This window comes from Lepus europaeus, chromosome 8, assembly GCF_033115175.1.
Source record: "Lepus europaeus isolate LE1 chromosome 8, mLepTim1.pri, whole genome shotgun sequence".
Lineage (NCBI taxonomy): Eukaryota > Metazoa > Chordata > Mammalia > Lagomorpha > Leporidae > Lepus > Lepus europaeus.
The window spans coordinates 64786389-64799267 of NC_084834.1; the positions used below are offsets into that span (position 1 = coordinate 64786389).

Below are 12879 nucleotides of genomic sequence, written 5' to 3' on the forward strand. Positions count from 1 at the left end.
ATTTGTGGCAGGAACTTTTTTTCTAAATTCAGGTCAAAACTGAGTTTTAAAATTGTAAATTGGCGCTGGTGTTGTGGCATATCAGCTCTCTGCTAATGACCTGGGAAGAGCAGCAGAAGATGGCACAAGTGTTTGTGACCCTGCCAGCCATGTGAAAGACCTGATTGGAGTTTATGGCTCCTCGCTTCATTTTGGTTCAGCCTTGGCCATTTTGGCCATCTGGGGAGTGAACCAGCAGATGGAAGATCTCTCTCTCTCTCTCTCTCTCTCTCTCTCTCTGTCTCTCCTGTCCTATAACTCTGACTTTAAAAATAAGTACATCTTTTGGGCCAGCACCGTGGCTCACTTGGTTAATCCTCTGTCTGCGGCGCTGGCATCCCATATGGGCACTGGGTTCTAGTCTTGGTTGCTCCTCTTCCAGTCCAGCTCTCTGCTGTTTCCCAGGAATGCAGTGGGGGATGGCCCAAGTGCTTGGGCCCTGTACCCGCATGGGAGACCAGGAGGAAGCACCTGGATCCTGGCTTCGGATTGGTGCAGCACGCCAGCTGTAGTGGCCATTTAAGGGGTGAACCAACGGAAGGAAGACCTCTCTCTCTGTCTCTCTCTCTCACTGTCTAACTCTGCCTGTCCAAAAAAAAAATATATATATACATCTTTTAAGAAAAGTAAATTAGCAAGATTAACTTTGGAGCAGGAGTTTGCTTAGAACATCTGTAACACATATCAGAGTGCCTGATTTGGGTCCTGGCTCTGCTTCTGATTCCAATTTCCTGCAAATTCAAATTCCTAGAGATAGCTAGTGCTGGCTCAGGTAGTTGGGTCCCTACTGCTCATGTAGGAGACTGGGATTGAGTTCGACCTGTAGGCCTATTAGCCCAGGCTATTGTGGACTTTGGAGAGTAAACTAGCAGATGGTAGATTCTCTCTCTCTGCCTTTCAAGTAAGTAAGAATAGTAAATGAAAAAATTTTTAAAGTTATGGTTTTTCAGTTTTTAAAACTAGAGTTACTAGTGACCTTATTAAATTTGTGGAAAGTTTTAAGTGTGATACATGATTAGGTCTGAGTATTTTGAGGTATAAGGGCAAAACTTGCCTTTTAAAAAATGATATATTATAGTTGGCTTGGTTAAAAGGCTATTTTCAAATCTAGTTGATAAACACACTTGTAATTATTTTGTATTTAATTTTCAGCTATATCTCTTTTTTTTTGTAGAACATCTAAATATATTGCTATTTGAGTTGGCATATAGGTTGCACAAAGCTCTTTCAAAAGTTAACATATCATTTTATACATCATCAAATGGAGAGAAACTGAAAAACTTGGAAAATAATGTACCATCCTGCCATCATAATCAACCTGCAAAACTTGTTATGGTTAAAAAAGAAGGTCCAAATAAGGTATAGTTCCTACTTCCTTCCCTCCACCTTACGAAGTATTTGTCTTCTAAAAAGTTTACGTACCTATTGCTTTATGACAAACTTGAAGAGTGAGTTCTATTTAAGAGCCTTCTATTTGATGCATTAATAATTAATATGTAGTAAATTCTCAACATATTATTATGGAAAGAATAATCCGTGTTCTAGGATGCAAAAATATGATTGAAAAATCAATCTTCAAAGGGCAGGCATTTGCCCTAGTGGTTAAACAGCCAGCTTGGTTCCTTTTTGAAGTCTCTAGGTTCAAGTCCCAGCTTCATTCCTAATTCTAGCTCCCTGCTAATGCTAATATGGTACCCTAGGAGGCAGCAGATGATGGCTCAACTAGGTGGATCCCTGCCTCCTGGATGGAATTCCAGCTTCTGGCTTAGGCCTGGCCTAGCCCTGGCCTTTGCAGATATTTGGGATGTCAACCAGTGGGTAGGATCTTTCTCTGTGTCTTCTATCTGTCTCTATTTCTTAAATAAAGAAAATTAAAAAAAAAAAAAATCAACCTTCAACTTACGTAGTAACACAAACACAGCTTTTTATATATTATTGTCATTTATAAAATAGGAGAGACATGCACGAGTAGAGTGAGAACACTGAGGGCGTATATCCCAACCTGAGGACTTAAGTGTATAGAGATGAAAGAGCCTTAAAGAAACAAAGGTTGAGTATTGGAGACCGGGAGGAAGTACCCGGCTCCTGGCTTCGGATTAGCACAGCACTGGCCGTAGCGGCCATTAGGGGAGTGAACCAACAGAAGGAAGACCTTTCTCTCTGTCTCTCTCACTGTCTATAACTCTTTCTCTCTTTCTCTCTCTCACTGTCTAACTCTGCCTGGCAAAAAAAAAAAAAAAGAAAGAAACAAAGGTTGAAACCAGACTGCTAAGTAATCCTTAGTAGTAGTAACAGATAAGGCTAGGGGGATAAAAAAAAAACATGCTAGACACAGGAGACCTCGAATTGCTAAAGCAATCTTGTACAACAAAAACAAAGCCGGAGGCATCACAATACCAGATTTCAGGACATACTACAGGGCAGTAGTTATCAAAACAGCATGGTACTGGTACAGAAACAGATGGATAGACCAATGGAACAGAATAGAAACACCAGAAATCAATCCAAACATCTACAGCCAACTTATATATATATATTTTAACTTTTATTTAATGAATATAAATTTCCAAAGTACAGCTTATGGATTACAATGGCTTCCCCCCCCATAACTTCCCTCCCACTCACAACCCTCCCCTTTCCCACTCCCTCTCCCCTTCCATTCACATCAAGATTCATTTTCAATTCTCTTTATATACAGAGATCAGTTCAGTATATATTAAGCAAAGATTTCAACAGTTTGCCCCCACATAGCAACACAAAGTGAAAAATACTGTTGGAGTACTAGTTATAGCATTAAATAACAGTGTACAGCACATTAAAGACAGAGATCCTACATGATATTTTTTAAAAATTAATTAATTTTCTATGCAGTTTCCAATTTAACACCAGGTTTTTTTTTTTTTTTCATTTTCAATTATCTTTATATACAGATCAGTTCAGTATATACTAAGTAAAGATTTCATCAGTTTGCACCCACACAGAAACACAAAGTGTAAAAATACTGTTTTAGTACTAGTTATAGCATTACTTCACATTAGACAACACATTAAGGACAGATCCCACATGAGATGTAAGTACACAGTGACTCCTATTGTTGACTTAACAATTTGACACTCTTGTTTATGGCGTCAGTAATCTCCCTAGGCTCTAGTCATGAGTTGCCAAGGCTATGGAAGCCTTTAGGGTTCGCCAACTTTGATCTTATTCCGATAGGGTCATAGTCAAAGTGGAAGTTCTCTCCTCCCTTCAGAGAAAGGTACCTCCTTCTTTGATCAGCCAACTTATATTTGAACAAGGATCCAAAACCAATCCCTGGAGTAAGGACAGTCTATTCAATAAATGGTGTTGGGAAAATTAAAAGAAAATACTAAACTTATATTGCTAGTAATATATTTAGGAGGAAATCAGATTGACAGATGACTTTTGCTTATTTGTAAGACTGTGTTTAATAATACAATTTTCCTCTTCTGTCTGTATATTGTATTTCATCAATAGTTGAGGGTGTAAACTTTGGATTCAAATTTAAATGTTGGGTAAAATGGAGTTGAGGGAGGGATAGGAAAGTGTTGATTAATTAAGGTTATAGTTAGATAGTAATCAGAACTTCTGGTGTTCTGTGGCACAGTAAGAGGACCGTAGATAATGATAATGTGCTATATATTTCTCTCTTAAAGTAGAAAACTTGAAGGATGTTTTCATCATGAAGATGTTAGATGTTTGAGGAGACAGATATGTTTACCTTGACTGGATATTCCACACTGTATACATGTATAGACACATGTGGTACCACATGAATATGTATAACTTTTATATATCAGTTAGAGATAAAATAAATAAATAAAATTTGTCTAAAGCAGGAATTAATAAAAAATAGTATAACCATATAATTAAATGTTATGTAGTCACTGAAGTCTGCTTTCTTTTTAAGATCATTCAATGATACGATTTCATGCTCATATTATGTTGTTGGAGAAAAGGGGTAGGTTACAGAGTAGGAAATGTATTATTATCTGAGTTTTTTAAAAAAATATATATTTATATATCCTTGTGTGTATGTATTTGTATATGTTATGTGAGAGAAAAGAATAAAAGGAAATGCATAAGATACTGCTTATAGTTGTGTCAGAGTAGCTTGAATTGTCTATAGTGAACATTTTGCATCATAATAATAATAAATCTTAAATTTATTGTTAATGTTCAAATACTTTTTTATTCTCAGAATAATATAATATAGTGAAAATTTACTAGAGTACTTTACTGCCAAACAATTTTTATAGGAGCCTTGACAAACATAACGCAAAAATAGTAGAAAAGCAAAATATTTTTCTCATTAGGTTTTACTGTCTTTTTCTCTTAGGGTCGACTCTTTTATACATGTGATGGACCCAAAGCTAATCAGTGTAAATTTTTCAAGTGGCTTGAGGAAGGGACTCCAGGATTTTCATCACAGAAAGAATCTCAATCTGGCTTGGTTTTAAGTGATATGAAGAATATTGGCTTATACTTAAGAAGTCAAAAGATACCACTGTATGAGGAATGTCAACTTTTGGTGAGGTAGGTTTGATGTTACCAAATAATTGTAATTATATCAGAATAGCAACTGTCATAATCAGTTTTAGAAGAGATTTAGATAGGAAAATTGTCTAAAAGAGTCCTTCAGTTTCTATAACTGTAAAATGTTCCTTTCAAGTTATTTTGGCACCCTCTAAATGTCCAGCAGTGTTAGCAATACCAGGATACTACTTTTGCAACCATTTTTATGTATAGTCTAGGTTATTCACAATCCTAATGGAAACCCTATCAAATAAATTTCAGGAATAATTTTTAGCAGTACAGGATAATAGGTAAGTAATCATTCACAAACCTGAACTTCATAGCTTATAAAATGATAGAATTCTTTTTAAAAATATGTCTTATAAAGGTGAGACTACTCAGAAACTAAATGTAGTGATCATTCACATGATAATTTAATTAAAATTATTGAGATGTTATTTATACCATGCTCTCTTCTAAGCGCTTGCCGGGTTCTTTTTCTTCCTTTTTAATATTTTTTAAGATTTATTTTATTATTAGAAAGACAGAGTTTACAAAGAGAGGTAGAGACAGAGAGGTCTTCCATCCCATGGTTCACTCCCTAAATGACCACAACAGCCAGAGAGCTGAGCCAATCCAAAGCCAGGAGCCAGGAGCTTCTTCTGGGTCTCCCATGCAGATTCAGGGGCCCAAGGACGTTGGGCCATCCACTGCTTTTGCAGGTACATTATCAGGGAGCTGGATCAGAAGTGGAGTAGCCCATATGGGATGCCGGCTCTGTAGGCCCGAGCTCTAACCCACTGCGCCACAGCACTGGCCCCATGATCTATTTCATTAAATCATCAAAACAAGGGCTGGTGTTATAGTACAGCAGCTTAAGGTGCCATCTACAAAACTGGCGTCCCATATGAACACCAGTTCAAGTCACAGTGGCTTTGCTTCTGGTCTAGTTCTCAGCTAATGTGCCTGGGAAAGCAGCAGAAGATGGCTTGAGTCCTGCACCCAAAACCCAGATGAAGTTCCTGGCTTTGGGCTGATTCAGCCCTGGCCATTGTGGGGAGTGAGAAAGCAGGTGGAAGATCTCTTTGCCTTCCCCTTTCTTTCTCTAACTCTGTCTTTCAACTAAATAAATAAAATATTTCAAAAATAAATAAATAATCACAGTAATCTGTAAGAAATGGAGATAATGAGAATAAGCTACTATTCCCTTTTTACAGTTACAGAAACTGAGATGTTATATCTTTTTGATACTTTTCCTGGCTCTTTTAAAACTGATGACAGTTCTGTGAAGGTTGTTATTTTCTTCCTTTGACAGAATATATTTATATTTTATATGTGTGTATGAAAGTATATAAACACATACAAACCTGGTCCTTTTGTTTTCACACTGTATTTTAAAGATTTTAAAAAAATCTTTATCTTAATATTCAAATTCATTTTTGTTCTTTCTTCAGAAAAGGATTTGATTTTCAGAGAAAGCATGGGAAACTAAAGAAGTTTGCTGTAAATCCTGAGTTTCACAGTGAATCAAAAAGCAGAATTTATCTTAAGCTGAGTAGGAAAGAATGTTCTTCAATGTATAGCAAAGGTAAGCTGACCTGATCATGTTGGTGATTCAGTTTTGCTTCGTATCTCTGTTACATGTAGCTCTATAAATTCTTTATATTAAATATAATTTTTACTTATTTTTTTATTCTTAAAGATTTATTTATTTATTTGAAAGGCAGAGTTACAGAGAGAGAGGAGGAGAGATAGAGAGATATCTTCCATTACTGATTTTTTCCCCAAGTGGCCACAATGGCCGGGACTGGGCCAGCCTAAAGCCAGGAGCCCTTTATTCTGTCTGGGTCTCCCACATAGGTTCAGGGGCCTAGATACTGGAGCCATCTTCTGCTGCTTCCTCAATCACATTAGCAAGGAGCTGGATAAGAAGTAGAGCAGCTGGGACTCAAATTGGTACTCACATGGGATGCTGGCATTGCAGACTGTAGCTTAATCCAGTACACCACAATGTTGACCCCAAAGATAATTTTTAAAGTATAGTTCAATAGTAATATATATTGTAAATTATTGTTTAAGTTAGACCTTTTCTAAAAGATCTTGTTAAAATTTTAAGACTTTTTAAAAAATTTTACTAAGAGAATACCAAAAGATGTTTCATTTTGTTTAAAATATACACTAAGTTCTTGTCATCAAATGAATAAGTATATTGATTCAGCTGTACTCTGATAACATAAAAAATAAACTGAGATTATAATGAGTATATTGATCCTTCTTTTAGAGTCTGCACAGTTTGATAATGTTAGACTACAAATTTTGTGTATTTGGAAAGTGCTTTAAAAATAGTTTTTTAAAAGACTTTAAGTGTGCTAAATTGGACTAATCATTATCTTTGATGTATGACTTATTCTTGTCATTAGTTATCAAACAGCTTATTTTTATGTAGTTAAGTGTGAACCCATAATCAAAGCAAAATCTAGTACCTTTCTATCAACATGTTATTACGGATGGGCATTGTAGTGCAGCAGATTAAACAACTGCTTGGTATACCCACATCCCATATCAGAGTGCTGGTTCAAGTCCCAGCTGCTCTACTTCCAATCTCCATTTCTACTAATGTACCTGGGAGGCAGCAGATAATGGCTCAAGTGTTTGGGTCCCTGCCAACCACTGGGAAGACCTGGATGGAGTTACTGACCCTCTCTTTGACCTGGCCTAGTCCTGGCTGTTGTGAACATTTGAAGAGTGGACCAGCAGAGAGAAGCTATCTATGTCTCTATCACTTTGCCTTTCAAGTAGATGAAAAATAAATAAAAAATTAAATAAAAAAAGTTAAAGCACCACTATTTAACTTAAAGTAATCCTACTAACTCATCTGTTTGTCCCTCCTAATCCAAGGTAATTATTTTAATTGCTGTATTCATCAACATTTTGCTTTCTTTCATATGTAGTTTTATATAAATGGATTTCCAAAAAGCATATTTAAAATTTTTAGTTTTCTTAAGCCTTATTAAAATGATATCAGTCTGTTTGTAGTCTTTTGGAATTTACCTTTTTACTTAGTATATTGCTACAAGTTATACATATTATTTGATACTGGTCTACAACATAGAATCTAGATTAATATTTTGACTGCATTATATTTTAATCAGTGAATATGCCATAGTCCATTCATTCAATCACTGATGGCTAAGATTTGCCATCCCGAATAGTGTACTATGAATGTTTTTGTATTATCATAGATGTGCAAGAGTTAGGTATACTCTAGGAATGAAAATGCTGTGTTAACAGGGTATGAAAATGTAACACATCTTTAGATTGTAGTACCAAACTGATTTCCATAGTGATCATATCAACTTATACTCCTGCTATCAAAATGGAGGAGATCCTATAGATTAACCTACTCAGATGCCTATAAAATAGTATTCTTGTGGTTTTAGTTTGCTCACTGATGATGTTGAAATGCTCTTCAAGTATTTATTGGGTTTTTAGTAACTTTTTTATTTATGTAATTTATTTAGTCTTCAGATTAATCCTTTGTTGACCATTTATATTGTGAATGTCTGCTTCCAGTGTATATTATGTTTTTTCCCTTACTTTAAGGTAGCTTTAGATAAACAGAAGTCCAGACTAATTAGTCCTTTTTATGACAGTGCTTTTTTGTGTCTTATTTTAAGTTTTTCCTAGGTCTAAAATAATTCTGTTAAGTTTTCCACTGCTCTAAAGTTTGTTTCATTTTTAAGATTTATTTTATTTATTTGAAAGGTAGAGTTACAGGGAGAGGTAGAGACACAGAGAGGTCTTCCATCTGCTGGTTTACTCCCCAAATGGCTGCAATCACTGGGGCTGGGTCAGGCCAAAGCTAGTAGCCAGGAACTTCTTCTTGGTCTCCCACATGGATGCAGGGGCCCAAGGACTTGGGCCATTCTCCACTGCTTTCCCAGGCACATTACCAGGGAGCAGGACCAGAATATGGGATGCTATCACTGCAGTCTGAGGCTTTAACCTTCTATGCAACAGCACCAGCCCCTAAAGTTTTGTTTTGACATTTAAATCTTCAATTCATTTGGAATAGATTTTTTTTAGTATGTGGTATGAGATAGGGATTCAGTTTAACCTTTAATTTTAATTGTTGGTTTTACTAGAATAGTAACCATTTTAAAATTTATTTGGCAGGGGGTGGAGAGAGAGAAAGAGAGAAAGAGGGAGGGAGAGAAAGACGTATCTATAGTGTGTGCTCCCATTTACCAGTTCACCTTTAGATACCTTCAGTGGTTGAGGCTGGGCTAGGACCAAAGGTGAGAGCTGGGATTACTAATTGGTCTTCCAAATGGGTAGATAGGAACCTGATTACTTGAGCTATCACTGCTGCCTCCCAGAATCTGCATTAGCAAGAAGCTGGAGTTAAGAGCTGGCAACAGGACTCAAGATTAGGTACTTTGATGAAGGACATAGGTATCTTAACCACTAGGCCAACTTCTTGCTTCCAGTAACCATTTTTTAATTGATTAGTCCTTTTTTTTTTTTTTTTTTTTTGACAGGCAGAGTGGACAGTGAGAGAGAGAGACAGAGAGAAAGGTCTTCCTTTTTGCCGTTGGTTCACCCTCCAATGGCCGCTGCGGCCGGCGCATCTCGCTGATCCGAAGCCAGGAGCCAGGTGCTTCTCCTGGTCTCCCATGCGGGTGCAGGGCCCAAGGACATGGGCCATCCTCCACTGCCTTCCCAGGCCATAGCAGAGAGCTGGCCTGGAAGAGGGGCAACCGGGATAGAATCCGGCGCCCCAACTGGGACTAGAACCCGGTGTGCCGGCGCCGCAAGGCGGAGGATTAGCCTGTTAAGCCATGGCACCGGCCAGTCCTTTTTTTTTTTTTTTTTTTAATTATTATTTTTTTTTTGACAGAGTGGACAGTAGAGGGAGACAAAGAGAAAGGTCTTCCTTTTTGCCATTGGTTCACCCTCCAATGGCCGCCGCGGTAGGCGCGCTGCGGCCGGCGCACCACGCTGTTCCGATGGCAGGAGCCAGGTGCTTCTCCTGGTCTCCCAGGGGGTGCAGGGCCCAAGCACTTGGGCCATCCTCCACTGCACTCCCTGGCCACAGCAGAGAGCTGGCCTGGAAGAGGGGCAACCGGGACAGGATCGATGCCCCAACCGGGACTAGAACCCGGTGTGCCGGCGCCACAAGGCGGAGGATTAGCCTAGTGAGCCGCGGCGCCGGCTTTTTTTTTAAATTTTAATCTGGAATGCTAACTCTGTCAATTAAGTTCATAATACCATGGGCCTAATGGGCCTAATTCTGGACTGACTCACTCTCTCTCTCTCTCTCTCTCTCTCTCTCTCTCTCTATATATATATATATATATATATGTATATATACTTTACTTATTTATTTGTAAGAGTTAAAGAGAGATCTTACATCCACTGGTTCACTCCCTGGATGACCCCAAAGGCCAGAGCTGGGCCACGCTAAAGCCAGGAGCCAGGAGCTTCTTTCAAGTCTCCCACATGAGTAGCAGGGTTCCAAGCACTTGGGCCATTTTCTGCTGCTTTCCCAGATCACTGACAGGGAGTTGGATTGGAAGTGGAGCAGCTGGAACACGAATTGGTGCCCTTATGGGATGTTGGCATTGAAGGCGGTGGCTTAGCCGCTGTGCCACAACTCTGGTCCCTGGTTTGTGTATTTTATTCTACTGGTAAAATGGTATATCTTTGTACCACTTCCATGCTGTCTTAATTCCTATACTTTCATAAGTACTGATACAGATAATACAAGCTTCCCCTCCATGTTCTGAGATGTGACCTGGCTATTCTTGGCCCTCCACTCTTCCATTTGTCTTAGAATCATCTTATTAAGTTTTGTGAAAAAAATTTGTTGGGATTTTGGTTGAAATTGTATATAGTTGAAGAGGAATGACATCTTTAAAATATTTTAAGAGATTTATTTATTTATTTGAAAGGTAGAGTGACAGAGGGAGAAATAGGGAGACATTTTTCATCTGTTGGTTCTCCATCCAGATGCCTACCACAGCCAGGATGTGGGTGGCAGGAACCTAAGGACTTAGGCCATTTTCTGTTGCCTCCCATCCACATCAGCAGGAAACTGCATTGGAAGTAGAGGTAGTACGCAGTCCCAGGTACTTTGATATGGTATGTGGACATCCCACTGATAGCTTAACCTGCTGCACCCCAATACCTGCCCCTATGATCTTCTATCTTGATCTATCTGAAGGTGTATATTTAGGTTATTAATATGGAAGCTTTCTTCTTTCTTCTTGCCTATTTTGAAAAATTTTATTTATTTAAGAGGCAGAAGGAGAACAAGAGCTCCAACCCATCAGTTCACTCTTTAGATGCTCAAAACATCTGAGACTGGGCCAGACTGAAGCCACAGAAAGGAATTCTATCCAAGTCTCCCATGTAGAGGCAGGGACCCAAGTACTTGAGTAATCACCTACTACCTCTCAGGGTGCACATATTAGTAGGAAACTGGAATCAAGAGCAGAGCCAGGACTCATATATGGGATGCAGGAATCCCAGCTAGAGCTGGGAAAGCTAGAGCTTTCCTTTTATATAATTGTGAAGGTGGTAAATTTCCCTCAAAGTATCATGCTAATTTTGCTGAAGTATTTTTTTCATTATAATTCAGATTATTTTAGATCTTTTATGATTTCTTCTTTAATTCATGAGTTAGTTGGCATCTATTTTAATATTCAAATATATAGAGAATTTCTGTTATTTTTAAAGTTAACATCTAACTTAGTTACAGTATAGGCAGAGTCTTTTTTTAATTCACTAAAGTTTTCTAAAATTTTTATTTATTTATTTGAAAAAGTTACAGAGAGAGAGAAAGAGAGAGAGAGAGATCATCTCATTTGCTGGTTCACTCCACAGTTGACCACAATGGTCAGAGCTGAGCCAGGCTGAAGCCAGGAGCCAGGAGCTTCATCTACATGTCCCACATGGGTGGCAGGGGCCCAAGCACTTGGGCCATCTTCAGCTGCTTTCCTAGGGATCTAGCAGGGAGGCAGGTGGATCAGAAGTGGAGCAGCCGGGATATGAACTGGCAGTTGTATGTGATGCCTGCATTGCAGGTGACAACTTTGCCCACTACACTGCCATACTGGCCCTTCATTAAAGTTTTTAAGGTGTTGCTAATGTACAGTACGTGAGAAATGCATACTTTTTCTAGTTGTTAGATACAGAACTCTTTAAGCATCAGATCAAGCTTATTGCTTGTATTTTTTAGATTGTCTATACTCGGCAATTTTTTGTCAATTATCAGTAATCAAGGGAGATGAAGTGAAGTCTTCCTCTGTGGTATACTCTCTTCCTGTTATTTTATTGCTTTTTTCTTTTTGTACTTTATATATTGAGGTAATTTTATTAGGTACATAGATGAGAAGACTTAGAAAAATTCTTAGAAAATGAAATTAAAAGATAAAAATAATATAAGCTTTGCTTGCCAACATAAGCTCTGTTACTTTTTTAAGTGATAATATCAGCTATTTAGTACATCCTTAAAGTACTCAGGGCCCTACGAATTTAGCCATGGCAACTCAGTCTTTTTCTTTATGTTATTAACTGAAGAAAAGTGGGTGCCCAATGAAGATCTTATTAAGCAAAAAAAATCAGAAGAAGTCAAATCAGGACTTTAAGTTTGAGGCCTAATTATTTACCAATGAAATTCTCACAGAATTATCCGTGTTTGATGAGAGTATTATCATGATGGAGAAGAACTCTCTGGTGAAATTTTCCTGGGCATTTTTCTGCTAAAGCTCTAGCAGATGTTATACTTTGGCCATCCAGAAAGCCAGTAGGCAAAATGCCTTGAACTGCCCAAAAAATTGTTGCTATGACCTTTGCTTTTGTCATCTTTACTATCATCTTGTCCCTTATTAAAACAAGTTATGTATTTTGTAAACTGCTGACTTCTTTGGAGCATTGTCTCCATAAACTTTCATAAAGCATCAGTGATTTCACTGTTCTTCCACCCAAGCTTTTCTATAAATTTGGTGATTGTTCTTACTTCAGTTATAGCAGAATTCATATTGCTTAGATAAGCAACCCTTTTGAAAGTGATGGCTCAGCCTTCTTAGTGCCTCAGGCTAAATCTTTTCAGGTATGCTATAACAATTTTGGATGAGTTTATTTTGCTGCAAAATTTTGGAATCCATGCATAGGTTTTTTTCATAATATGCATTTTCCATGAACCTTTTGAAGACCCTGCATATATTTTAAATCACTTTTATCTCCTTGGTAAATTGGAAGTTTTATCATAATGCGGAGACTTTCACCATTTCTAATATCTTT

At 37.8% G+C, this 12879-nt stretch overlaps 1 protein-coding gene across 7 annotated transcripts in view; it reads left to right on the plus strand.

Annotated features, from left to right (window-relative positions):
- ZGRF1 (zinc finger GRF-type containing 1) overlaps nucleotides 1-12879 on the plus strand; it is a 105783-nt gene that overhangs the window by 45627 nt on the left and 47277 nt on the right. For all 7 annotated transcript variants that reach the window (XM_062199715.1, XM_062199716.1, XM_062199713.1 and 4 more), the window contains 3 exons: nucleotides 1214-1398; nucleotides 4397-4593; nucleotides 6027-6160. In XM_062199715.1, the coding sequence (XP_062055699.1) occupies nucleotides 1214-1398; nucleotides 4397-4593; nucleotides 6027-6160 (516 nt within the window). The remainder of the gene's footprint in view (nucleotides 1-1213; nucleotides 1399-4396; nucleotides 4594-6026; nucleotides 6161-12879) is intronic.